The 23,869-nt window shown below is 44.1% G+C and overlaps 1 protein-coding gene across 1 annotated transcript; it reads right to left on the reverse strand.

Annotated features, from left to right (window-relative positions):
• Positions 1 to 2,300: 2,300 nt before the first annotated feature.
• On the reverse strand, positions 2,301 to 22,591 carry CCSAP (centriole, cilia and spindle associated protein). Its single transcript, XM_035008412.1, has 3 exons — positions 22,140 to 22,591; positions 7,595 to 7,863; positions 2,301 to 6,298 (listed from the first exon to the last, which is right to left on the reverse strand). Exons 1-3 carry the CDS (start codon positions 22,519 to 22,521, stop codon positions 6,122 to 6,124), a joined length of 828 nt encoding a protein of 275 aa, XP_034864303.1. The 5' UTR covers positions 22,522 to 22,591; the 3' UTR covers positions 2,301 to 6,121.
• Positions 22,592 to 23,869: the final 1,278 nt, after the last annotated feature.

Genomic DNA, 23,869 nt, shown 5'->3' on the forward strand with positions numbered 1-23,869 from the left:
CCACCAAACCAGCCCTACAAAAAATGTTAAAGGGGACTCTTTGAGTGGAAAGGGAAAACCATAAGGAAGAATAAGGAAAGTAGGAAGCACAAAAGCAGTAAAAATAAGAGATATTGCACTGGATATAGAATTCTGAGTTGGCAGCTGTTTCAGCACCTTAAGTTCTGGACTCCACAGTTTCTGATGAGGAAGTGGACTGTCATTTGAATTAGCCCCTCCAGGTAATGTTTCACTTTCTCTGGCTGCTTTCAAGATGTCTTTTAGTTTTCTACAGTTTATGATGTGTCTGAGCTTGGATTTCTTTGGGTTGAGCCTGTTTCCCGGTCACTCAGCTTCCTTGGGTGGTTGTCAGCCATTATTTCTGCAATGTTTTTACAGCACTATGCTTTCTCTTCTCATTCTGTGACTGCTATGACATGATCCTGGAACTTTTCTTCTTTTCTCTGTTGTTCCAATTGGATGATTTGTATTGATCTGCATCTTTCTCTTGTCATCTCCATTTTGCTACTAAGTCTATCCAGTGAGGTTTTAAAAATTTCAGTTTGGTACTTTTCAATTCCAATATTTTCATTTGGTTCTTCTACCATCTATTTCTTTACTGATAATTTTTACTTTATTTTTTTATTTAATTAAAAAAAAAAGATGTTATTTACTTGAGAGAGAGTGAGAGAGAGAGAGAATGCGCACGAGCCAGGAGAGGGGCAGAGAAGCAGATGCCCTGCTGAGCAGGGAGCCTGATGTGGGACTTAATCTCAGGACTCTGGGATCATGACCTAAGCTGAAGGCAGACACTTAAGCCACCCAGGTGCCCGATAATTTCTACTTTAAATGCTTATTTCAAGCGTGTTTGTGATTAGTCATTGGAATATTTTAATCATAGCTTCCTGAAAGTCTGTGATGGTATATATTTCTTTCTATTAGAGTTATTTTCATGGCTTTTTATATGCTGGGTAATTTGGGATCGTATCCTATGCATTTTGAATGTTACACGAGGAGAGGCCAGCAAATCCTATGGAGAATGTTGATATCTTTGTTTTAGCAAGTAATCAGTCTGGTTAGGTTAGGCCACAAGTTCTGTGAGTGGTGATTCTAACATCAGTTCAGTTTTCAAAGCTTTTACAATGCTACTTGGATCTGTCACCATCTTGTGATCAGTGGGAGACCTGGGGAGAGATCTACCAATCTACCTATCAGCAGAGATCTCAAATATGTTTGGTATGCTAATTAGAATCAGTTACATGGGTGAACAGTGTGAACCAGGTAAGCAGGTCAGGGGTGAGCCAGAGCTCATAAATAACTTTGTGGAGTCCCTACTCTCTCTCCAGTACCTCCTGGGCCCGCTAGCCCAACACTTACAGCCCACTCCAGTAACTGAGCCTTGGCCCCACCTCCTTGGCCACGGCTCTACCAAATGGAAAAGAAATTCCCTTCCCTCACTCTTGGCTCCTTCAGGCTCCTATTGGCAGCCAAGGGATTAGCTGGGGCTCTAGCATCAAAAATGGAGGAGAGCAAAGAAAGGGCATCGCCCCCACTCCTTCTGAGCTCTAGCACTTATGTTTCTGTTCCGCAAGCCTAGCTTCTCTAGGATCTCTGCACCACTGTGCTCACTTCTGCAATTGGGGCTGTGCTGCATTCTGGCTGGGAGATACCAGAGGAATACAAAAATGGGAAACTCACCACTTCGGTTGTACTCAGAGATCTGGTGTTCTCCCCCACCCGCTTGGTGCTATTTACCTCTTCGCGTCTTCCAATGGTTGTGCCATACATTCTGTCCACAGGTTTTATTGCTGTGTTCAGTGAGAACAAAAGGAAGGTGTGTGTTAAACTCCACTTAACCTGGAACACAAACCTTCCCTACGATATTAAAAGCTATAGAACGTGTAGGGTATGATCATGTACTTGTGCACCCCCCAAGAAACATATATGTAACTCCATAGTTAAGTGTTTAGAGAAAAGGTCTGCAGGTTTACATACCCAACTTAACACCAGTTTCCTCTACGAAGGGGTGCAGAACTTTGGTGAGGGGGCGGTCCTGAAAGAACCTTCACTTTATACTTCTTTTTTAATTATTTTAACCATGCACTATTGCTTTTGTAATTTTCAAAATAGGAAGGTGTGAGGGAAAAGACTAGGAAAAATTAATAGTTCAACTCAAAGTTGAATATACAGAAAGTATTTTTCCTGGGTATATCTTGTTAAACATTTGTCTGATGAAAAATCCACTTTAGGAGTCAATATGATCATACATTTTCTTCAACCATTGATGTACTAATCAGAATTATTTCCCACAAAAGAGAAACTTTAGCCTGCAATATTAACTTTATTCACATTTCCCAAGTAATTGCAATATTAAATATAAGCTAAAAGCAATACATAGTTCTTAGAAAATACAACCCAAAATTCTCATTGCCTGAGCCAACCTTGTGATTACAGATGCCCAGCTTTTGTTCCTTCAGAATGTTAAAGTGAAGTCCGTACTCAAACATACAACAACATGGGGAGACTGTTCTTAAGTACAGTTTTGCTAATTATAAAAGAAATCCAAAAAGAGGCTTCTAATGTCTTCATGCAGGTGTCCTTTCAAAATGGAAATAAGTATTTAAGAAGCAACTTATTTCTATCTCTCACCAGGAGGCTTGAAGGGAGCAAATCTGGGCCAATAATCTAGACATAGTTCCTTGCATATACTTTGGTATTAAGCATATACTTACACTGAATGACTCCCTACTCATTCTGTTGTATAAAAATCCATTTCAAATGCAAACATTTTGAAATGATCAGGTCACATTTTTAGGATCCCTTTTTAAATATTAAGTAACTTATCACCAGACTATAGTAAGGACCTTATGAGTCAGGCATTAGCATTTTAATATCAAAACAAATACAGAATCAAGATAAATAAACATTAGCACCATTTTTAATCTAGTCCAGGGTAAAACGATCCACGAAACTACTTTTTTACTGAAGCAGTCACAAGAAAAGTTGTTCTCACTTCCAACATATGCTTTGCCTCTCTCCCTCTTTGCCAATAATGCTTTTAAACATTTTAAATACCAAATACTATAACATTCCCTTTTTAAAGTTTATGCTTAGGACAGCATTTCGAGTTAAAAGGAGGGGAATCACTGCAGATTTTTTTAAACCCTGCCAATAGCACAGAATTCTGTTCTGGAAAGTGACTTCTAACAACTCAGACACCTTTCATGCAATTTAGCTGACCGAGTTGGAGTGACCTCGCATACACACCTTTCAAGTTATTAGCAATTTTTATTTAATGAAACAATGACAAAGCTATTACATATGAAGTGCCATAAATATGTGCCTACTACATCATGAGCAATTAAGATAACCTACACCCTATTATATGTTTAGTAAACTTCAAAAAATGTATATGTGTGCTTAGAAATGTCATGGGGGGGGAGTACATATATATACATATATATAAAACCAGAAGTACCAAAGTATTTTGATACCTCCTAAATAAGAGCAGCCTTTTAGGTTTTAAAAGAAAGAAAAAGAAAGAATAGATTCCTATTTACTTCTCATTCACCTTGGCCCAGCAGAGTGCTAGATGTTATTCAATATTCTATTGCTGCTTTTAATAAAGGTAACACAGAAAACATGTTTATGGCAAATGGTTTTAATTTTAAAGCCAAAATTTAAAAGAGAGAGTCTTATGTAGTAATTATTTTGTTCTATCTTTCTAAGTGTCACTGGATTCTCAAACAGTTTCAAGCTTTTCAACGTGAAAGGTAATTTTAAACTATCTTCCTGTCTTCCAACTTGTCCCATGATTTAGGAACATAGTTACAAATACATTTGTTTCTCCAGTGAGAAGGAAAAAGTAAGAGCATCAAATTGTTACCACTTAAAAAAACGTCATGGGCTCAAAGGGTAATTTCCACCCCTAAAAAGAAAAGACACCCTAACCAACTAATGACTCGGGCATGGGAAGGGCACTCACAATTAATTCAGATTGATTAATTCATTGTTCATGCACATTAAAAGTACTTTAAAAAGCTTGTCATTTGTCCTCTACTTAAAAAGGGGGCAATTGGCCAATATTGCCTTCTAGGTTTTATCTCTATCTGGAGTTTTCAGTAGTAAGCACATTAAATACGAGTCTGTTCTCTAAAGGGAGAGTCTGGCTTGGTCAAAGCCTGAGGAAGTTGGGTTTCTAAGGCAGCCCGTCAGTGTGGGGCCTGAGCTACTCCCAAGGCTAGCTTCCCTAAGATTGTCCAGTGCAACAGGAACGCTTGAGCTTCATGGCTAAAACCAAACATGCAAGAAGTGGTTAGAAAGGAACAGTTTTTACAATCAGCTACACCATCACAATGCCACATTAATCTGATCTTTAGGTACCTGCAGTGTTTAAGGACTTTAATAATAATTACAGCAACATTCACCAGAATTATTAGCAAGGTTGTTTGGACCAACATATAGAACTTCCTGTTAAATATACATCTCAATGATTAGGAGAGCTCTCTATGTAAAAGAATTCACTTCAAAACAATGCAAATATTTAAAAAGTTGTGTTTTTTTTTAAAGCTCATGATTCGTAAGTGAGTTGTCAAAGCTCAGTACAGTTGTAAGATGACACTGTGTGAAGACTTTATGTGAAATAAGACATATTTGTGTTCTAAAAATTGACAACAGGGGCGCCTGGCTGGCTCAGTCAGTACAGCAGGCGACTCTTGCTCTGAGGGTCGTGAGTTCAAGCCCCATGTTGGGGGTGGAGCCTACTTAAAAAAAAAAAAAGTAAAAATTGACCATAATACTTCAAAGACAGAGTAAAAACATCAAGGAAATGTTCAACCTCACATCTAATGGCAAATTTTATTCGCCCATCTCCAGGTGACAACCTGGCCTAGGCAAAGACCCCTTTCCTCTCTTATAGAGAATTTAGGACTCATCCTTCCTGTAGATTCCTGTCTCTGCTGGATAGAAACCAGTGCTCCTTAAAACCATTTTTCTACCCCGAGAGCAAATGTACCAGGGAAGGCGCACTTGGCTTACACACTCACAACTGTGTCTCGACACACACTACTATCCTCCCACTGTAAGTTCTCTGTGACATCTACTGGCTGGGAGTAACGCGTTTCAGCCAGAAGCCTGAATGACATACAGAGTCGAGGCTTTGTTATGAATGAGTCTGTAGAGAAGAAAGTGCAGAAAGGAGGGGTAGGCCACATCTCTAACTGGTCTCTTAATATTTGCCCCCTGTCCCCAGGGAGCAAGACAATCTCAACATAATTAAATGAAATTTCACACTGTGAGTTCTAAATGTCACTGCCAACTATTCTAGAAGAGGCAAAAGCCCACAGTGCGGCAAGGAACTGATTCCCAGTTAAGTGTTTAAAAAAAAAAAAAAAAAGTTGCAATAATAATAAAAAAAAGGTTCAGAACTACTCTGAAGACACAACACTGGCACTTCAGTCATTGGAATGCATTCGATCTATTAAACTATGAAACGGTAAGTGCCTCCGTGACTCCTAAGGAGAAAAGAGGACCCTCACCCAACGCAGAGAATTCTTAAATATCACAGTCTCTGGGACGTGGTGCCGAAACTGAAACACAAACAGGTTCTGGTTTCACTACACAAGGAGTCAATATTAGTGTTGAAAACTCAGTTGACAAGCTATTCTTCCACAAAGAAAACTCCACAAAAGGAAAATGGGTCTAAAGCTGCAAGTCGGAATGACCTCACTGGCTGTGGAATCTGGAAAGTGATGAGAACAGGATGACAACAGGCTCTAGCTAACCTGACGACAATACTGAGTGTTAAACATCTGTAGCCATTTAAAGGCATTCGGTGTCGGTGTCTGCAAAGATTAAGATGCTTTAAAACAAAACCCTTATAAGAATATCAAATATTTAGGGGATTAGCGTCAGAAATAACCAAATGTCTATGGCTTCAACGGTCACCCTACAGCTGAGGTAGGTGACCAGGATCTATCGAAATAGAGCAGTCTTGAGGAAATTCCCCACGAGAAACCTCGCGTCGTCCACTGGTTTCTTAAACCTGTGTCTGTTTTCTTTTGATGGTTTTTCTTTTGTTCTGTTTCTTCTTTCTTTCATTTACACTTTTTTGGAGAGGCTGTCCCAGCAACCGTTTCTGCCTTTAGGCTCGTGCTGAGTAGCATCTCATGTATTCTGTCATCCACGGGTTCTCGGAGGGGGAAGGCTTTATCCTTCTGTTCTTCTCCACCTCTACGGAGTGGGCGCGCTGCCTCTGAGCCATCAGTTTCCTTTTTTCCACCTGCCTTCTGTTCTTGGCTCGTAATGCTGATTCATGAATCTAAGGTATTCAAAAATAAAAAAATTATTATTTCCAAAATAAATGCATAATGAGTTCCGTGGCTTTTGTAACAGTTTCCAAGAATATCTCCAATGAAGCCATGCGCAGGTCACCTGAAGCAGGCCAGAGGCAAGCCCGGCCCCGTTGGTTCGCTTCTCCCCAAAAGCCATCCCCTTGCCCGCCGTCAGTGACCAAGACGCTGAACCACCAAAAACGTCCACTGCACTGAACTGTAGATAGAAATAAGCAACCAATTTGCAATGTGCCTCTAGAAATAGGCTCTGGAAAATTATTGAAAAAGCTTAGCATCAAGCCTGGATAAGTATTCCATTAAAGGACTTTAAATGTTTTACAACAGTATACTAAACAACAACAACAAAAAAAGTCTCAAGGGATTTTTACCACGTAAAACATTTCGTACTACAGATAAACTCTCTTAAACTTAATCCCATGGAATTGCCAGAGTCTTTTGTTAAACCACAGCTTCATTGTCTCAAATATCACTCCAAAAAACACCATCTGCTAGGGCTCGTTCAGAAGTCTGTTCAGTAAGAATCTGATTATGGTATTTCATCGGAATTCAAACCGTACTTTCTGCTTCTTGTCATTCATTCTTTGCTTTAGGCTGTAGCAGCAACGTTAACACTAATATACGTAACTCCTTTGGGCCTCCACACGTGAAGACCTCTTGTCAGACACGTTCTCAGGACCAAGGGAGAGGACAACCAAGGCTCCAAGGAGCAAAAGGCACCGGATATGGATGAGCAGGGGAAAACATAATCATCCATATTTAATGCAAAGAGCAAAAGGGAGTCTACAGTAGATGCCGAGAACTATAGGAGAAGCCATCTAACAAAAGAAAACAAAGAGGTCAAGGAATACCAGTTATCAAAGCCCCAAGGAACTGGAAACCTCTCCAGAGGCCCGTGGCAAATCTAGATGGGCCGCCACCAGCCCTGGTCATGCTCCTCCTCCTCTGGCCCACCGGCCTCCCAGCAACCTGAAAACCCTGCTTCCAGCCACTTCTTCACCTGGCTCCATATCGGTAAACCTTCCAGATACCAGCTAACTCCCAGCAAAACCCCTCGATCTCTGGGAAGCTAACACCCAGACTCCTGTTTGCCAATCAGATGCCCAGGTCTGGGCTTTCCTTGCCCTCCCCCCCGCCCCCCGACCATCCCCTAAGACCTACCATGACGCCCAAGCATCGCAGTGAACACAGGACAGGTTCACAGGAACAGAGCCCAACTCCCATCCTCCAGGGAAAGGCAGAGAAGCTGGTGCCCACGAACCCACCTCATGCACGGGAGCGGAAGCACAGACGTTGTGAGTTTTTTGGCTTCCTGTATCCGTCTGTTTTTCTCCCCACCCATAAAGGGCAAACGGATGCTTGTTCTCTTTTATTTTACTTGATGATCTTTGAGGACTTTTGACTGCTTTCCTACTTCCTCTAGCAAATAAGGCACTTTGTTGCTGTCGAGGTTCAGTACTGCTAGGTAACTTGTCAGTCTCTTTTGTTCTGATCTGTTGTTCAGGGTTTTCTTTTGTATCTTTCACTGGCAGTGCTTTTCAAAAAAAAAAAAAGGAGACAAAACAAAATGAGAATGCTTTAAAATCATGTTTCTATATAATTACTTTAAATATTTGGGTTGTGAAATTCATAACGCTTAGTTCAGTAACTTGTTCGCTTATAGCTCAATTCACAATTTCCTGCAGAGCAGAAATACAGAAACAAGTTAGTATCACACTTTTCAGTCCATCCCATTTTAAAATCAATCAATACACCAATATTGAACCAAGCCTATTCAAAAGCAACAACTGTTGTGCATATTCTTTTTTAAAAAAGATTTATTTATTTATTTATTTTGGGGCGGGGGGAAGGGCAGAGAGAGAGAGAGAGAGAGAGAGAATCCCAAGCAGGCTCCATGCTCAGCACAGAGCCCAAAATAGGGCTCGATCTCACAACCCTGAAATCATGACCTGAGCCGAAATCAAGAGTCGGGCGCTCAACCCACTGAGCCACCCAGACACCCCTGTTATTCATAGTCGGAGATTAAGCAGCTCAATTAAATATTAAAAGCTAGAAAACATCACAGCCTAACAGCTTTCTCCACAACCCCAAGATAGGTCCAATCATCAGTGTCTTGCTTCAGAGAAAGATCTGGATTTGTGCTAATCACTCAGCGGCGGCAAAAGGTTAGTTTTTAATTTACACAACTGGAGTTCCAGGATTCCATTTCTTTCTGAGGCACCATGATTATGGAAAGCTCCTGATGGTGCTTACATGCTCAATTTCATTTCTTTTTGACGTTCCATGAATATAGAAAGTTCCCTATGGCTCTTACCTGCTCCTTGTAAGAGCGAGCTGGCGACCTCAATTTGAAAGGTCCTCAGTCACAATTGGGAGTGTTTCCATAGTTACTCACATAGGCACCCAGCCCACATTCCCAGTATGAAGAGCTGGAGAGGAGAGCTCCCCCAACACGTGCAATAGAAATGCCTGCATGAATGAGAACCCACAGTCTACATGGTCCTAAATTCTGTCAGCAGAGCTGGAGAAACTCTGGAGGAAAATGGGACTGCCCTGGGACAGTTGGGTGGCTCGGGCGGTGAAGCGTCTGCCTTTGGCTCAGGTCATGATGGGATTGAGCCCCGCATCGGGCTCCCTGCTCGGCGGGGAGCCTGCTTCTCCCTCTGCCTGCCGCTCCCCCTGCTCGTGCTCTCTCGCTCACTCTCACTCTATCTCAAATAAAATCTTAAAAAAAAAAATGGGACTGCTCTACCCGAGGTCAACACCAGACATTAAGGATACACTCTAAAACATACCCACTTCCCTAACATTTTATGATTTTCATTATTTTTAATAAATCTTTTATCTTTTATAAAAGTTATACTGTTTTGTTTAAACCCTTTGCGAGCTCATGTTGCATTTCAGCCTAAATTTACATTTTGTTTTTATTGACATAACATTGGTATATAACATTATAATTTGATATTTGTATACACTACAAAGTGATCACCACTGTAAGCCTAGTTACTGTCCATTGTGCAGTTGAGCCCCTTCACCCATTCTGCCCTCCCCCATCTCCCTCCCTGCTCTGGTAACCGCTAATCTGTTCTCTGTTATCTATGAGTTTGTTTTTGTTTTGTTTGTTGATTTGTCTTGTTTTTTAGATTCTCCATATAGGTGAGATCATATGGTATTTGTCTTTCTTCATCTGGCTCATTTCACTTAGTATGAAACCCTTTAGAGACATCCATTTTGTTGCAAATGGCAAGATTTCCTACCCTTTTCTGTGGCTACTCTGAGTAACATTCTGTCATGTGTATATATAAGCCTTAGGTTCTTTATCCATTCATCCGTCGATGGCCACTTAGGTTGTTTCTAGATCTTGGCTATCGTATCTCATGCTGTGATAAACACAGGGGTGCCATGTCTTTTCAAATTAGTGTTTTTGTACTCTTCAGATAAATACCCAGAAGTGGAATTGCTGGATCATACAGTTAGTTCTATTCTTACTTTTGTGAGGAATCTCCATATTGTTTTCCATAGTGGCTGTACCAACTTATATTCCTACCAAGTGTATGAGGGCTCCCTTTTCCCCACATCCTTGTAATACCTGTTATTTCTGATCTTTTTGGTAATCACAATTCTAACAGGTGTGAGGTGATATCTAATTGTGGTTTTGATTTGCATTTCCCTGATAATTACTGATGTTTAATGTCTTTTCATATGCTTATTGGCCATCTGTATATCTTCTTTGGAAAAATGTCTATTCAGAGTCTCTGCCCATTTTTTAATTTGGGTTGTTCGGGTTTTTTTGTTGTTGAGTTGTGGGAATTCTGTATATAGTTTGGATATTTAACCCCTTATGGGATAGGTCATTTGCAAATATCTTCTCCAGTTCAGTAGGTTGCCTCCTTTTTACTTTGTTGATGGTTTCCCTCACTGTGCAGAAGCTTTTCAGCTTGTTGTAGTCCTGTTTGGTTATTTTTGCTTTTGTTTCCCTTGCCTTTGGAATCAGGTCCAAAAAACACATCGCTAAGACTGATGTCAAGGAGCTTACTGCCTGTGTTTTCTTCTAGGAATTTTATGGTGTCAGGTCTTTAACCCACTTGAGTTAATTTTCGTCTGGTGTAAGACTGTGATCTAATTTCATTCTTTTGAATAAGAGCTCCTTATGCATCTGGGCTCCATTTCACTTACCCCAGCTGTTTAAGGATCTTTAAGGTCTTAAGGATACCCCTCACTTTAGATGCTCCAGAATTTGTCCCTAGGTAATGATTTTATAGGTTGCTATTCCAAAACCTCATCACTTCTTTAGGACATACTCTTGTCCCTTACTATTTTTAGCTGTGATTCTTTTCTTGCTTCTGTCCATGTTCCCTTTAGAGTAAGCCCCTGAATAAGAAGTCCAGATCCTGTGGCACAGGTGTAAGAAGCCTCGCTGTCTGTCTTTAGCAATGACCTTGACTCTACCAGACTGTTTCATTTATTACTACATATTTTAAGAGATAACGCACTGACCCTGGAGTTTAGTGCTCTGTACCATGGTGCCGTATCTTTAAACAAAGCACTTGAGCTGTTTGCGGATAAGACGAGATGCCAATCTTCCATTTTACCATGAGAACCTAAACCCATTCATTGCTCAAACATTTCTGAGTGATGTGTCCACACCTTGTTCTCTTCTCTTTGCTGGCTATAGGAAGAGGGGGAAAGAAGCCCATCAAGACCAAGACAAAGGGAAATAGAAAGCTGGGCGGGGGGGAGGGGGACGAAGGCTTGTGCAGTCACAATACTGAGAAAGAGAGGGAAAACAACCCAAATCATCTTCACTGATTCATTTCCCTTCTTTCTCTTCCTCTCCCATTCCCTATGTATCTAACCCAGGTCTTCCAGAGAAGCCTACCCAGAGAAGGTAATAATGATTTCGTTTAAAGGATAAGCTAGCCAGGAAGAAAATAGAAAAGAGAATCTCAGCAAGGGGGAATGTCTCGTTCAAAGGCCCAGAGAGAAGAGGGAATATAAATAGTTCAAAATGACAGGTACACAGAGAGTCTATGGATGAAGACATGGAGCAGGTAGCAAGGGTGAAATAAAGACTTTCTATGCCAAACTCAGGAGTTTTATTTTATCCTGAAAATGATGAAGAATCACTAAAGGATTTTAAGCTGGAAAATGACACGGCCCTCTTTACATTTTAGGAATAACGCCTCTAACTAGCAACGTGAAGGATGAGTTAGAAGGGTGAGGACAGAAAGGCCAGCTAGCAAACGATGGCAGTCTGGGGGTGGTGTGGGAAGTGGGGGGAGGTAGGGACCGACAGGCACGGTAGAGGTGGAGAGGCAAAGAAGGACCAGAAGGGGGCCCGCCAAGCCCGGCAGGTGCTCAGACTCACCGGGCACTTGCGAAGTACACACTGACCAGAACAGCAGTGAGATGGTGCCAAAGCCTCTCAGAGCAGACAGCCCAGCAACACTGGGTAGGACTGACAGGTGAGCACGGACACAACGCAGCCCTGGGCACAAAGAGGAGGCTACAGCCCCCCAGGTGTCTGGAGTGGATGGGCATGCCGTCCTCTAATGAAAGGCCCACCAAAGGATACGGAAAGGAGAGTCGCCTCAGATGTGACATGCTTCTGGAAGAGCCAAGCAGGCAGCAGCTGGACATTTAATCTGGGGCCGGGAGAGGTGGTGAGTGAGCAGGTGGGAGCCGAGGCCTGGATGTGGAACAGAAGCAACGCAGTCAGAGAAGGGGAGAGTAGAGTCAGGCCCCCGGGGGCCGTGATTTAAGTAGCAGCCAGGCAGAGGAAGGGGCGCCGAAAGGGCGAGAAAGAATTGCTAGAAAAGTAGAAAAACTAACCAGGTGAGCAGTGAAGGGAAGAGCTTCGGTGAAGGAGGTAGCACTTAACAGTGCCAAATACGATGGGGGCAGGGGGGTGTCAGTGAGATGAGGAGGAAGAGACTTGGCATTTGGCAACCAAGCTGTCCCATGGCGGACAGAGGGGAACGTGGGGTCAGGGAACCAGACTACAGCGGGCTACAGGGTGAACAGAGTGGAGACCTCAGTTCATAGTCAACAGTGGACTACGGGACCAAGCCTCCCCAGCATGGATAAAGACTGCTGCTCAAAACCCAGAGGGTCCACAGGCACCCAACACAAAAAACTCAACTCTTCTCTGGAGACCTGAGGCCTCAAATTAACCCTGCAAATGATTTTGCAAACATAATTATGAATGTATTGCAAAATAATGAGCCGGCACACAAGGAGAGAAGATAGTAAGGAAGGACCAGCAGGAGTAATAGCCTTGACATGAGGGAATTAGCATTAACAGACTATAAAATAACGGCATTTAGGGCACCTGGGTGTCTCAGTTGGTTAAGCGACTGCCTTCGGCTCAGGTCATGATCCTGGAGTCCCAGGATCGAGGCCCGCATCGGGCTCCTTGCTCAGCAGGGAGTCTGCTTCTCCCTCTGACCCTCCCCCCTCTCATGCTCTCTCTCTCTCTATCTCATTCTCTCTCAAATAAATAAATAAAATCTTTTAAAAAATAAATAAATAAATAAAATAAAATAACGGCATTTACGCTCCGTAATACTTCAAGAAAAAGACAAACTCAAGTACATCTGCAGCAGCAGGAGACAAAGATGGAAAATACAGAAGAGACAGACTTATCACTGTAATATTAATATTTATAAAACTCTTGAAGTAGTGCCTGGTATAGGAGAAGTGCATGTAAGTCTATGATTCAAAATTCTATTCGAAAGAACGAAGCTTAGAATAAAGACTTCAGACAAACAAAAACAGTGCTCAGAACCATTATAGCGGAGGATTAGAACACCCCCTTTCTCAGTAACTGACAGAACACTCAAACAAAAATCTAGTCTTGTTTTAGGACTGTGCTGAAACCAATACAAAAGCCTAACCACATGTGGCTATTAAAGATAAGTTTAAATTAATTAAAATAAAGGTAAACATTCAGTTCCTCAGATAGGCTTGTCGGAGTTTAAGTGCTCAATAACCTCATCTGGCAAGTGACCACCATACTGGATGATACAAAGAACATATCCACCATCACAGTAAGTTTTATTGAACAGTCTGATTTTTTAAAGTATTTTCTAAAGATTTTTTTAAAGTATTTGAACGACAGAATTTGACCTGATGGATACATACACAACACTGTATCCAATAACTACAGGGTACAGAACTTGTAATAATATAAATGCTTGGCGTTTACAAGAATTGACATATCTAAGGCTATAAACCAAATCTTCATATATTTATTTAAATCAAATAAACTGTATCCTCTAACTGTAGTGTAATTAAACTCGATAAAATAAAAATAAAAAACTTTAAAAATCTCTAGTTTTGAAATTTAAAAACATTTTAGTGCACATCAAAAACAAATCATATGGTTACAAAAAATGGGAATGTACTCAATGTCACATTTAAAAATGGTAAAGTGTGTTAGGTATATTTTACAGCAATGTTTAACAATTTCAAAAAAAAGTGGTGATGGAAGTCTGCGGAGTCTGCTTGAGATTCTCTCTCTCCCCCTCTGCTCCTCCCCCAGTGGTACACATGTGCATGCTCTCTCTCTCTCAATAAATAAATAAAATCTTTAAAAAAAAAAGGGGGGGGGAGGGAAGAAAAGGCATGCTTCTAAAGTTTCTTCACCAAGCATAATGTTTGTAGATTTTTGGTATTTGGGTTTTCTTTTTTTTTTTTTTAAAGATTTTATTTATTTAGAGAGCGTGGGCAGAGGGAGAGAGAGAATCTCAAGCATACCTCCGTGCTGAGTGAGGGGTCCGACGTGGGGCTCAACTCACCATCCTGAGATCATGACCTGAGCTGAAATCAAGATACAGATGCTTAACTGACTGAACCACCCAGCTGCCCCTAGTCTTTTTTTTAAAGGAAAATATGTTTCCTTATGTTTGTATTTATGTATTTATATACATAAATGTTAAACTTTATTTAATTTTTCATGTATTTTAAAAATCATAATAATTTTGCTTAAATAAATAAAATACTATATAACAAAACTTGGGCCTTTCTCCTGCAGGGAGTTAGGACTGATCATACTCAACTGATGGTATAGCTAAAGCAGTAATTAGATGGAAATTTATAGCCTTAAATCAATATATCCAAAAAGAAAGGCAGGGGAAAAAAAACCATACAAAACAAAACAAAATCAATGATAAGCATCCATCTTAAAAAGTTAGAAAAATAAACTCAAGGAAAATCAGAGGGGGCACCTGGGTGGCTCAGTGGGTTAAGCGTCTGACTCTTGGTTTCGGCTCCAGTCATGATCTCAGGGTTCTGGGATCAAGCCCCGCGTCAGTGTCCGAGCTCAGTGCAGTCTGCTTGTCCCTCTCCCTCCCCCTCTGCTCCTTCCCCAGCTTGCATGTGCATTCTCTCTCTCAAATAAATAAAATCTTCAAAAAAAGGAAAATTAGAGTAAGGGAAAAAAGATCATGGATTAATAAAAACATATAATAAAGAAAATCCACATAGCCAAGCATTAGTTTGGGAAAAAAACTAATAGAATCCACAAGTTTCTGGTAAGACTGATCAAGAAAGAAAGAAGTAGGGTGCCTGGGTGGCTCAGTCCTTTGAGCGTCTGCCTTAGGCTCAGGTCGTGATCCCAGCGTCCTTGGATTGAGCCCTGCATCATGCTCCCTGCTCAGCAGGAAGCCTGCTTCTCCCTCTCCCACTCCCCCTGCTTGTGTTCCCTCTCTCGATGTCTCTCTCTCTGTCAAATGAATAAATAAAATCTTTAAAAAATAAAAATAAAAAAGAAAGAAGTAAAAAATAAACATAAGTAAAAATACAACAAATGGAATTTAGGTTAAATACGCACCAATGACATGTGTGTATAGTCCCTTCATCCCAAAAGCCCACTAGAGTGAAGGAAAAAAGGCATAACCCACAGGACAAAAAGCAAGGGAGGTGATGACATCAGGTGTTGATAAAATTTTGGAAGTTGGAAAGTAGATGAAGATGTAGAAGTGACCTTGCAAAATTGAGTAGGATGAATCCTAACTCCCTGCAGAAGAAAGAAAGGACACAAACTGAACCCCAAAAGGAACTGGAAAATGTTGCAGAAGGTCCAGCATTAATCAGTGCCCCAGCCCACATACTCTTCTAACCACATAATATGAACGTGCCTGTTGAGAATTGGGCTGGTAGATGCTTCTTCCCCATGAACCTGGGCAGACTTTTGTAAGCAAGGAATGGGGTGAAAGAGGTGCTACATGGCTCCCAGTGATAAGTCACAAAGGGCAATACAGCATCTGCCCAGCTCTCTCTCTGGAACACATGCCCTTGGCGGCCAGCCAGCATGTTATGAGGAAGGCCAGGTGCATGAAGATGTCACATATGAGTGTTGTAGCAGACAGGCCCCAGCCCTGGCACCTTCCATCAGAGGCTGCAGACAGCACAGGGTGGAAACAAGGCATACCCCTGCGCCCAGGCAAATTTCAACCCACAGAAACCATGAGCAATAATCAATGAGTATTGGAATCTTAAGCCATTAGTTTTCAGGGTAATTCTGTTATGAAGCTGTAGATACTTCTTGCACAGTCTTTCCTCTAGTCCATAAGCCAGGTGATGGCTCCTCTCCCAACCCAGAAGGCATATGGGTTACTCTTCAGAGAGAACCAGAAGGGGTATGGACTTGAAATACCAGGCACAGGAGAAGTAAGGGGTGACACCTTCCTGAAAATAGGTTTGTGTGGTAAAGAACAAGACCCCTGCTCCCTTTCCCCAACTCTGTTCCCAGAATGCTGATGGCCAGGCTTGTACCTTCCAGGCAGGAGATTGGAGGTATGCTGTCTGGGGAAGTGAACACAAGAACAATGGGCATATACTATGCTTGAAATCCCTCAGAGAAACAGCTGGTCCTCATCCAATTAGTCAACAAGCACCCCCACATCCAGAGCTCCTAAAAAGTTCTTCAAGCCTCACTCTTACATATGAGCAGACAGGCTAAGAGCAAACATGTGAGTACATCCTCGAGAAAGAAAAAGACCAAAATATACAGAAAAGACTAGGAAATACAAGAGAGCCCTCAAAGGATATTTATGGGGTTTTTTTTTTTTTTTTTGAGTTAAAAGAAATCCAAGAAGAACAGGATGCTATTTTTTTATTTTTAATTTTTAAAAATAACACTTGGGACAAAAAACATGTAATCTTTTCAGAATTTAAAACTGGGATGGTAGAACTAAAAATTTCAGTATAAAGTTTGGAAGATAAAATTGATGAGTTCTCCAAGAAAACAGAACCCAAAATTCCAATATCAGAGAAGTTTTAAATAAAAATTTTAGAGATTTGATTCAGGAGTTATACCATCCAACGAAAAATAATCATAGAAAGAAAAACCGAATAGAGCACAGGAAATTATTTTAAATGGTACTAGAAAATATTACTGAACTGTAAGAAATATTTCCAGACTAAAGAGACCCACCAAGTTGTCAGCCCAATGAATGATAAAAGACATACACATAGGGGGCACCTGGCTGGCTGAGTTGGCAGAACATGTGACTCTTGACCTCAGGGTCATGAGTTCAAGCCCCACATTGGGTGTAGAGCTTACGTAAAAAAAAAAAAAAAAAAAAGGACATACACATAGAATTTTAGAACACCTAGGATAAAGAGAACCTCTTTAAAAACTGCCCCCCCCACCAAAAGAAAAAAAAAAATGAGGTCCCATACACAGGGTGTCAGAATGGCATGGTACTTCTAAAAAGCAAGACCAAAAAGTAGGATTCAATATAATAATGCCTTAAAACACTGAAATTTCTAATCTAAAGTTCTCTACCTTGCAAAATATCAATCCAACCTTTGGATATAGTAAAGGCATTTTCAGTCATGCAAGGTCACAAAACCATTACTTCCCATGCAACATTTCTCAGGACTTACACAGGATGTGTTACACCAAAAGGAAGTGATTAGCCACACAAAGGACGCTTGAGATTTCTAAGACAGGGTTCAGATAAAGGAGGTAAGCAAAAGGAATACTCAGGCAAACAGTGAAGAGAAGCCCCAGACTGACAGCTGTGTCAGATCTGGGCAGCATAAATAAGGAGGATGAGGGTTCAAAAAAAAATGTCTCCAAGGAAAAAACTAAACGAATGGAACACCTAATGTGTCTAGCATATGACAAGTTTTAAAGTACTACCAGACTATTTCAAGCTGAATTAATGATGGGAATATAAAAAATATACATAAGCAAACAAAAAAATGAAGCAATGGTTAACTTCAGGAAAAACATAAATGAAAAGAAAATGTAGTCAGAATATACTACTTGGCTCACCTGTAAATACCATTTTACATAGTCACAATAATTCAAACACAGAAACAAAATAGTGCTTAAACAAAATAGTCATATAGTTAATATTGTGGGACAAATGGGTGCTCCTATATATATGTTGGGGAGTGGGGGTGGCAGAGCTAAGATCTTAAGCTAAATCATCTCCCATGATGGGAAGTCAATATATAACATTTACAATAAAAAAGCTAACACATAAGTCTAGATGAGAAGAGGGTGGCCAAAGCTGAAAAGAGTTGGAAGGTGCACCCTAGAGAGCAAGAGGTATGGGAAATAGGTCAGAATTATTTTTTTTCATTTTAAGTATATTTTTAAAAATTATGCATATGTATAACATTGCTAAAAAATAAAATTTAATTTAAAAAGAAATGTGACTATGAAAAAAGCAATTAGAGACAGTCCAGACCACTCTTCAAGGCATGCTTCAGTCCACAGTAAACACTCCCACTGCCACCCCTATCACACACAAAGAATGTCCTGACAACTTTCTAGGACCCATCTCTTTTTTTTTTTTTTTTAAGATTTTATTTATTTATTTGAGAGAGAGAGAATGAGAGACAGAGAGCACGAGAGGGAAGAGGGTCAGAGGGAGAAGCAGACCCCCAGCTGAGCAGGGAGCCCAATGTGGGACTCGATCCCAGGACTCCAGGATCATGACCTGAGTCGAAGGCAGTTGCATAACCAACTGAGCCACCCAGGCGCCCTCTAGGACCCATCTCTTAAATAAGAATGAGAATCCAATGATCATTAGACACTTGAGAAAACTAACATGAAATTCAGATTTATAAACAAAAAGAACCAAAAATGGGGAGACAGTGGGGAACCAGAGACTATGCTATAGAAATACAAGGAGAAGAAAACAAAAAACTTCTAGTAATATCCTCAGCAAGATAATAGAAGTTACTGTATGCATGAATCAAGAACAGAATACTATTTTTTAAAAAGGAATAAAAAGAGGAAGAGAGGGCGCCTGGGTGGCTCAGTCGTTAAGCGTCTGCCTTCGGCTCAGGTCATGATCCCAGGGTCCTGGGATGGAGTCCCACATCAGGCTCCCTCCTCGGCGGGAAGCCTGCTTCTCCCTCTCCCATTCCCACTGCTTGTGTTCCTGCTCTCGCTGTGTCTCTGTCAAATAAATAAATAAAATCTTTAAAAAAAAAAAAAAGAGGAAGGGAGGGGGAGAGGAGAGAGAAAGAGAGGGGAAGAAGGCATGTCCAGAAAACAAAATTAAATTTAAAAATAAATAGGATCCCACCAGTTAAAAAAAAAAAGAAAATGTAATAGAAGAGGGGCACCTGGGTGGCTCAGTCGTTAAGCATCTGCCTTCTGCTCAGGTCATGATCCCAGGGTCCTGGGATCGAGTCCCGCATCGGGCTCCCTGCTCAGCGGGAAGCCTGCTTCTCCCTCTCCCACCCCCCCGCTTGTGTTTCTCTCTCACTGTGTCTCTATCAAATAAATAAATAAATAAAAATCTTAAAAAAAAAAAAGTAATAGAAGAGTTGGAAGATACAGTTGAGAATATCACCCAGAAAAATAGAAGAAAAAGACAGATGAACATAGGGGGTGGGGTGCATATTAGAAAATGAGGGGATAAATTCATGAAGTCTAACATCCATCTAAGGAGTTTAGAAAGAAAGGAACAGGAACAGAAATAGAAATGAAAAAACAACTCAAGAAAACTTACAAAAATTACAAAGCAGGAGTTTCATTGTAAGGACTCACCAAACACACTGAAGGAAAACAGACCTAGACCAAGGAAAAATTTCGGAACACAAAGGACAAAGAGAAGACCCTAAAAGCTTCCTGAGGGTGGGGACACGTTATCAAGATTCAGGAAGACACGGGAGTGCAACAGCAATACCACAGGTTACGACACAACAGGGCAAGGTCTCCAGATTTTTTAGAGACAGTACTTCCAACCTAGAATTCCACGCTCAGCCACAAACTCACCAAATCAGGAGGGCAGAATAAAGCTACCTTTTGATATGCAAGGTCTTAGGAAATTAATCTCTCACATACCCTTTCTCAGGAAGCTACTAGAACACAAGCTCCAACAGGAGGGGTAAACCAAGAAGGAAAACGATGTGAGGGCCACACAAGGGCTCCTACCCAAGAGAGAAGCCAAGGAGTCTGTGGGGTGGTGGCCAAGGGCCCGCCCAACATGGAACCAGGCAGGCAGCAGGTGCCAAGAGCAGCAACCAGGCCAGATGGAAGTAGGTCAGAGGCCCTGGGAGGGATGTCTTAAGATGTCGACAGTGCTAATGAACCTGATGTATTGGTTGTATTGTGAGAGAAAAAGGAGTCATGGCAAACAATACAGGACAGCTTTGAGCAACATTTTCCGGGTACCACATTGTAGATGCTAATTGTAATCTAACCAACTCTGTGCTGACTATGTTGTGGAAGGTATGGGGAGGGGCCGTGTGTATGGGTTAGGAGAGGGGTAAAAAGAATTAAAGCCAAATAGATAATGCTAAAAACTGGGGGAGAAAATTAAGAAGTGTCAATACTATGAATTACAAATAGTAATTGTTGTATTGTTATTTACAAGTAACAATCTCCATGTTACTTGGAGAAACAGGAATCAGCACCACAGGAAAAACCAGAGGAGTTGGAAGTGGACCCCTAAGGAACAGGCAATTGGTCTGTGTGTGGCGGGGGAGCTGCTGGATCTTTGTAGTAAGCCACACAGAACTATATGATTCCATGTGTACATATGGCTTCAGTAAAAACAAGAACCAAATGTTTATGTTTTACAGAAATTCAGGAGTGCTCATCATTCTAGTAATATAAAACCATCCACTGAAAAACAAGGATTTTGTAATCGGGAGTCCCGGACTCGGCAAACATCCTTCCTTCTGCCTGATGCCTAAACCAGAAATATTAGCAGAGAAGAAAGAAAGAACTGACCTTAGCCACTGGTAGGATTCAGTGTCTCTAAGGAAACCAAAATAATCACGAACTCAGGTAAACACAGGCACCATCCATACTACAATTCTATCTAAAAGCCACATTTCTATACCCACAGAAATAATTGACACCTCTTTCACAAACAATGAAAGGGAAGGGCCGGAGGGAGAAAAGCACATTCAGTCTGATAAAGTACATCTCACAACTTAGCTGGTAGATCAGTGCCACAGGAATAAACCAGAAGGCATGTTTCCCTACCCCCGCCACCTTCCGTTATTCAAATTTCTACCAGTGATCACTGCAGCTAGGACTCCAGCTTGTAGATATTCAGCAATCTCTGGGAATTGACAAGGAACATGAGGATGGAGAGGCAGCTCTGCACTGAGATGTTGTACTGAGAATAACTGACGATGACAGAACAAGAACTAAGTAGCCTGGCTCTTCCACTCAGAGATTACATCTCCCAGCCTCTTGCAGAGGCGAGGGCGACAAACTGCAAGGAGTTGATTAATTACCACTTACGATGCCATAAACAAACAAAAATAAAGTCACTGATCATTTATCCTGAGTTCCCATTTCTTCATCTATAAAACTGAAACAAAAATTATGCTCCTGCCACTTAGAATTATTTTGAACGTTAAATGACAAAGTAACATATTCTAAGATCAGTGACTGGAGGCATAATAAGCTCTCAATACATTTCGGTTATCCTAATCGCCAGAGCCTCTTTAAAATCGAGTGACCCGGGACGGGGGTGGAGAGTGAGAGGTGTCTGGCCACCGTTAGAAAGTAGAAGGAAGGAACCGCTCGTTACTCCAGGCTGTATCCTGCCTGAGGCATTTAATTCGGCCCTGAGCACCAGCGACCATCCACCGGGCCGCTGAGGCTGAGACCCCAACTCTGCAGCCGTCTGGCCAGGAGACAAGGTGTAGGGCCGTGGCGGAAACAAGGCACGCGCCGCCCGTGAGCCATTTCCCAGCGGCTGCTCGGGCCCTGCACCCCGGCAGCCTTCTGATGAGGATGCGCGCTTTGGCGGAGCCGAGGGGCAAGAAGCCAGAGGACCTAGCACTTCCATCCCACCAACCAGGAGTTACGCAACAGCCTGCGTAAACAAATTCAAAATATTCTTTAGACACAATGCAGCGAGGTCAGGGAGTTAACACAGAAAACAGCGGCCCCGTTCATAAGACTGAAAGCTTGGCTCCGTGATTCTTAACCTCTCGGGGTAGGTCCTCTTTGAAAATCCGATGAAAGCTGGGCTCCTCTACGAAAAAAAAAAAATGGGAGCTTAGATATAAATAGATGGGATTGTAGAGCTCACTCCGGCAACCAAGGCCCCCGGGTGGAGAGACGGAGTTCAGCGGCACTTCAACCGAATTCACAACCGGCTCAACCCAGAGCCAGCCTATTACGGAAATAAAGGGTGGGAGGGCAAAGGCGGGGCTGACACCACCCTTACTTTGTCAAGGGACGTAGATTCTTCATCTACCAGGGGGAAGAAAAGAAAAAGGGGAGGGCCTGCCCTGAGCGCAGCGAGACCCAGAGCTGGGCAGCTCGCACGCCAGGCGCAGGCCCCTCGCAGCCCCCTCCCGGCCCGGTACCTGGCAGAGCCGCAGCGGCCGCCTCCTCCACGCTCTCCGCGTCCCGGGCCTCCTCGGCCTCCGCCGCCTCGGCGCCCCGCTCCTCCGCCGGCCCGCGCGCCCGCCGTTCCGGCCCCTCCCGCGCTGCGGGCTCCGCGGGCGGCGAGGCGGGGGCGCACTGGGGCGCGGGGACCCCGGCGCCCGACGAGGCCGACGACGCCGAGTCGTCCGAGGCTCCGGCCGGGCCCCAGTCGTCCCAGAGCCAGGGCGCGTGCGCCTGCTCCAGCAGCCGGCGGCCCAGGCGGTAGTGCAGCAGCTCGCGGTAGCACGGCCCGTACTCGTCCCAGCGCGGCTCCCGGTAGCGCTTCATGTACTCGCTCTTCACCCCGCTCCCCGGGGACATGGTGCCTCCCGCCGGCCTGAGTGCGCGCCGCTCCGCGCCGCCGCCGCCTACGGACCGGGGGACACGACACAGAGGCCCGCCCCGCCCCCGCCCGCCGGCCCGGCCCGGCCCGGCCCGGCCCGCCGCGACGTTTAAACCCGGAGCCCCGCCCGCACGGGGCGGGGCGCGGGCGGGGGCGGCGGTGAGGGGGCGGAGGGAGCGGGCGGCCGGCCCCGGGAAGGGGCGGGTCCCGGGAGGACCCGCCAGGTAGCGTCGCGTCCGGTGACCCTGTCCTGAGAGCCCCAGCGGGGTACGGGGCGGGAGGCTCCCGGAGGCGGGCGGAGCTGCCAGCACCGCGGGGGACGGGGGCCCCCTCGGGGGACAGCGCGGGAGGTGGGACGCCAGAGGCTGCGGGCTAGGGTGACAGGGCCGCGGGAGGCCGGAGACTGGCGGGCGCAGGAGCGAGGCAAAGCAGGAGCGGGGCGAGGGGTGCTCGGGGCGCCCTCCAAGCTTACCTCCTGGGTGCCGCGCCGCGCTGGCCCTGCGTCTCCCGCCCCGCGGCGCCCGGCCCGTCCTCCGCGCGCTGGGCGCTGCAGCTCCGAGCGGCCCGCCCTCCCCCGCGCTTTCCTCCGGAGCAAGATGTCGCCGACGGCTCGGCGGCCCGCGTCCCTGCGGCAGCGGGCAGGCGATGGCGCCGCCTCAGTCCCCGGGAGCAGACGCCTCCCCCGCGCGCTCCCGGTCCCGGCCCCCGCCCCGCCGCGTGGGGGCGGCTGCTTCAGTGCCGAGCGCCGGGCGCGGGGATGCGGCGCCTCCGCCAGCCCCGGGCTCCGAGGCCCACGGCCCCGGCCCACCCGTCCGAGGCGCCCGCGCGCCCAAGTCCCCAGTAGGCGCCGTCCGAGGCGCCCGCCACCGCAGGAGGCCTCGGTTAGGGTCCGGTGATGGTGCCGGGTCCGGGGAACGGGGCGCCCCCCCCCCCCCCCCCCCCCCGCCATCCTGCCCCGGCCGGCGACCCTCGGCGCTCCGCTCCTGACGCACCTGCCCTGCTTGCGTTTCCCAGAAACGGGTGCACGCGTTGGCTCTCGGCTTCCCTCCTGTGCTCGCAGCACCTGTTACTCTGGTTTTAACCTCTTTAACCTCTTTTTACGCTTTAGTACGATTCCTTTGTGGTCGATACCCCAAACATTTTTTTAAACTTAATTAAAACCGCCAACCCACCCTCTCAGAGACCTTTGTACAAAAAACCTTGACAGATTCAGTTGCGTTGTGCGAAAGCATACAACGTTGCTCTAGTCGCTACAGTTTCAAGAGTGGCCCCCGGCAGATTCTTACCCTCTGTTGAAAGGAGCCTTGATACATTCTTTACAAAAAG

Source organism: Mirounga leonina, unplaced genomic scaffold (assembly GCF_011800145.1).
Source record: "Mirounga leonina isolate KUSES-001 unplaced genomic scaffold, KU_Mleo_1.0 Mir_152, whole genome shotgun sequence".
Classification (NCBI taxonomy): Eukaryota; Metazoa; Chordata; class Mammalia; order Carnivora; family Phocidae; genus Mirounga; species Mirounga leonina.